The sequence below is a fragment of the Helianthus annuus genome, chromosome 2 (assembly GCF_002127325.2).
Source record: "Helianthus annuus cultivar XRQ/B chromosome 2, HanXRQr2.0-SUNRISE, whole genome shotgun sequence".
NCBI lineage: Eukaryota > Viridiplantae > Streptophyta > Magnoliopsida > Asterales > Asteraceae > Helianthus > Helianthus annuus.
This window is the reverse complement of record NC_035434.2, coordinates 104,080,128-104,083,505: the sequence shown is the minus strand read 5'-3', so window position 1 is coordinate 104,083,505 and position 3,378 is coordinate 104,080,128. Positions and strand designations below refer to the sequence as shown.

General features: G+C 36.7%; 1 protein-coding gene across 1 annotated transcript; it reads right to left on the bottom strand.

Moving 5' to 3' along the window:
• Window positions 1-771: 771 nt before the first annotated feature.
• Window positions 772-2,632, bottom strand: LOC110892217. Its single transcript, XM_035981711.1, has 3 exons — window positions 2,161-2,632; window positions 1,734-2,043; window positions 772-1,657 (listed from the first exon to the last, which is right to left on the bottom strand). Exons 1-3 carry the CDS (start codon window positions 2,630-2,632, stop codon window positions 772-774), a joined length of 1,668 nt encoding a protein of 555 aa, XP_035837604.1.
• Between the last annotated feature and the right edge of the window lie 746 nt (window positions 2,633-3,378).

Here is a 3,378-nt window from a genome sequence, read left to right as displayed (position 1 = left end):
AAAGAGAATATTTGATAGAACATGGACGCCACATGCCACATCTTTCACCTCTTAGCTGGACTTGAATCGTGACCTGGGTTCAAAATTAGCTATAAACACTTCTTGTTGGATGTTTTAATTTGTGTATTTAATATTATTGATTTGGATGTTTATTCTACGAGCAACATTGGATGTTTTAAAATTTCATATAGTTGTTACTTTTTTTGTTCTGCTAGTATGTATAAATGTACTAGGTTATCACCCGTGAATACTCACGGGTTGGAAATCTTTTTATGTAACAAAAATAAATATACATATATTAAGAAATGAACATTGAATGATGAATAATGAAGATTGATTAATAATATAAAAAAATACTTTGAAGTTCTAAAATAATTCAAAATGTTAACCTACAAATTCCCAAAGATCTCTTTGTAAACTACGTTCGCCGTTTTATTTGTCGGCCTCCCATCCTTGTCAAATATTAAAAGCTTGACGCCATCTTTAGTCTTCACTCTCGACAACGCAACATACAATTGGCCATGTGAAAATACAGGGTCTCTCAAGTAAAGACCGATTCTTGATAGAGATTGTCCTTGACTTTTGTTAATAGTCATCACAAAGCATACGGTTATTGGAATCTGCCTCCGTTGAAACTTGAAGGGTATTTTCTTGTCAGACGGTATCATGTTAATTCTTGGAATGTAAGTTCTTAAACCAACATTACCTCCCGATAATATCTCAGCCTCGATAACACGTTTACCAAGACGTGTAATTTGAAGACGCGTACCATTACATAAACCGTTTTGCTGATCTATTCCTCAAAAGCATCACTGGAACACCCAACTTTAATACCAATCTATGATTTGGTAATCCTGAAACCTTCACACTGTTTAAAACCTCAGGATTATATAAATCTTGGTGTAATGGATCATTGATTTCCTCAGTTGGGCATATACTATCCGAGCTAAGATACTCTACTTCTTCACCGGGAAACAATGCAAGCAAACGATCATTGATACCATGAACAACTTCATTCTTAGGCGCGGGTATGGCTCTCTCAGAAAAGTAGTCTCGATCTTTAAAACGGTCAAGAACTGAAGGATATACAAAGTCGATCAAACTTTGAATTGGATCAGTTATTAAAAGATCGTTTGGTATTTCCATAGTTGCCTCGCCATCGTTACCATCACCAACATTGCCTTCGCCAACTTCAAGAAGCCATTTAGCAAACTCGTGTATCTCTTGTATGTTTGAGCTACTGGCTCCAACAGATAAACGCATGTTCCTTGTCAATTTTAACACCTTGCAACTCGACCAAATGTAGGATGAACATAAAGAGGCGTGTACGATGTCTTGCCTGCTTCCATTTTGAACAACCGGTAGGATTTGTCTAAAGTCACCACCAAAGACAATAGCCTTTCCACCAAATGGAATTTCAGAATTTCGTGAATCACCAACACTCAAAACATCCTTCAATGTACGGTCAAGAGCCTCGAAAGCATGTTTGTGTACCATTGGCGCTTCATCCCAAATAATCAACTTGGCTTCGTTTAGAAGATTAGCGATTTCAGTATTAGGTTTAATATGGCAAACCGAATCTTCATTAAGATTAATTGGAATATGAAATCGTGAATGAGCCGTATGACCTCGTGACAACAACAATGATGCAATACCACTTGAAGCAACATTAATAACAATCTGTCCATTGCATCTAATACAAGCAGCTAATGTTTTCCACAGAAAGGTCTTACCTGTACCACTGTAACCGTACACAAAAAAAAACACCACCATTCCCACTTCGAACAGCATCCATAATCTCGTTAAACACTGCTCTTTGATCATCATTTAAAGAGATGTGAAGATTATTGAACTCAGCACTAAGTTGATCAGTGTCCCAAGAAAGCTCCTCGTTTATTAGACGGTTGCTCTCGTGTATTACAGACTCATCGTTAGGAACAGGCATTGGTGAGAATCTGCACAAACTTGAACCATTACGAAGAAGGTAATTTTCAATTTTAGACAACGTTATATTCTTTATAAGTTCGTCTGAAACAACCAATCCTACAAACAAAATAAAATATATTTAATATAACGTAAAACTTTGTTGATACAAGTATAAATCATTAACGATGAAATAAATTTTATGTCACAAAAAAATATCAGCTGATTAAAAAGTACCTCTAATGTCAGTATCCTTCCGCATATTGTATAAAATGTCTTCGGACAAAAACTCCCACGTCTTATCCCAAACAACTTCAGGTCTTGATAGCGTATTAGACAATAGTAGTGTACCAAATAAACAACGCAGATAATTACCATTTCCTGTGAAACTGGCTTCTTTAATACACTCAATATATTCATTGTCATCGTCTAACAGCCCACGTGCATAACACGCATCTCTAAAGGTAGGATACACAACACCATCATAGGTTCGGATTTCTTCAAAGGATCGTGGTCCTCTAACCTTAGTTAGAAGAATTCTTAGGAAATAAGCCTCACCCAGAGAAGGAGACACAAAATAAATTCTCCCAACCGAAACATGAGTTTTACGCGGCTGCCAACACCGATCCTTTAACTTCCAGACATATTTTCCTGGAAACTCAACATAAGTAAGTTCCCTTGCTTCAGGTTCAGAATCGTTGTTGTTCATGTTCATCCATCCTAGAAAAATTGAGGAATTTACTTAAGGTTTGTTTAGGACATCTTCGATATCATCTTCACCACTGAATACAACATTTTGTTGGTCTGGAAGATGAAAAGGTAATCTCATAACAGACGGATACCTATAATGAACCTCATTGGCAAATATTCTCCAGCTTGCTTCGCATGTGAAAACATATCTAGCATCATAATATTCTTTAATTTCATCTTTGGGGATCTCCTCTTCAGTTCCTTTATCTGAATCAACAACAACAATAGTCGCTCTGTCTGGTCCTTTATTAATGTATTTAAACAAATACTTAATTGAACCAGCCTGATTGCACCACTCGACATTGATGTGCGCCTGATATCTTTTAAGAAGCTTTTTGTTGTATGGAATGACGCTCCTGTTGTCCAATGTAACACCTTTCTTCACAACTGTGTAACCCGAATCTCTTCTTCTATAAACGGGAAATCCATCTGAATCAATGGAAGTAGCTTCCATAAACCTCTTTGGAAAATTTTTAGAACAACGGTTGCCTACCATGCATGGACATTTCAAATTAGCGTGTCCACAAGGACCATGAATCATAAAGTCACTCACAAGAGAATACAATTCAGGATCTTCATTCTTATCAGGAATCTCAGCTGAGATAAAGGGATCGATGTGTTCAACAGTAGGAAGCTTATGATCAACTTTCATAAATAAGCATATATGCGCATGTGGCAAACCACGTTTTTGAAACTCGACAGTAT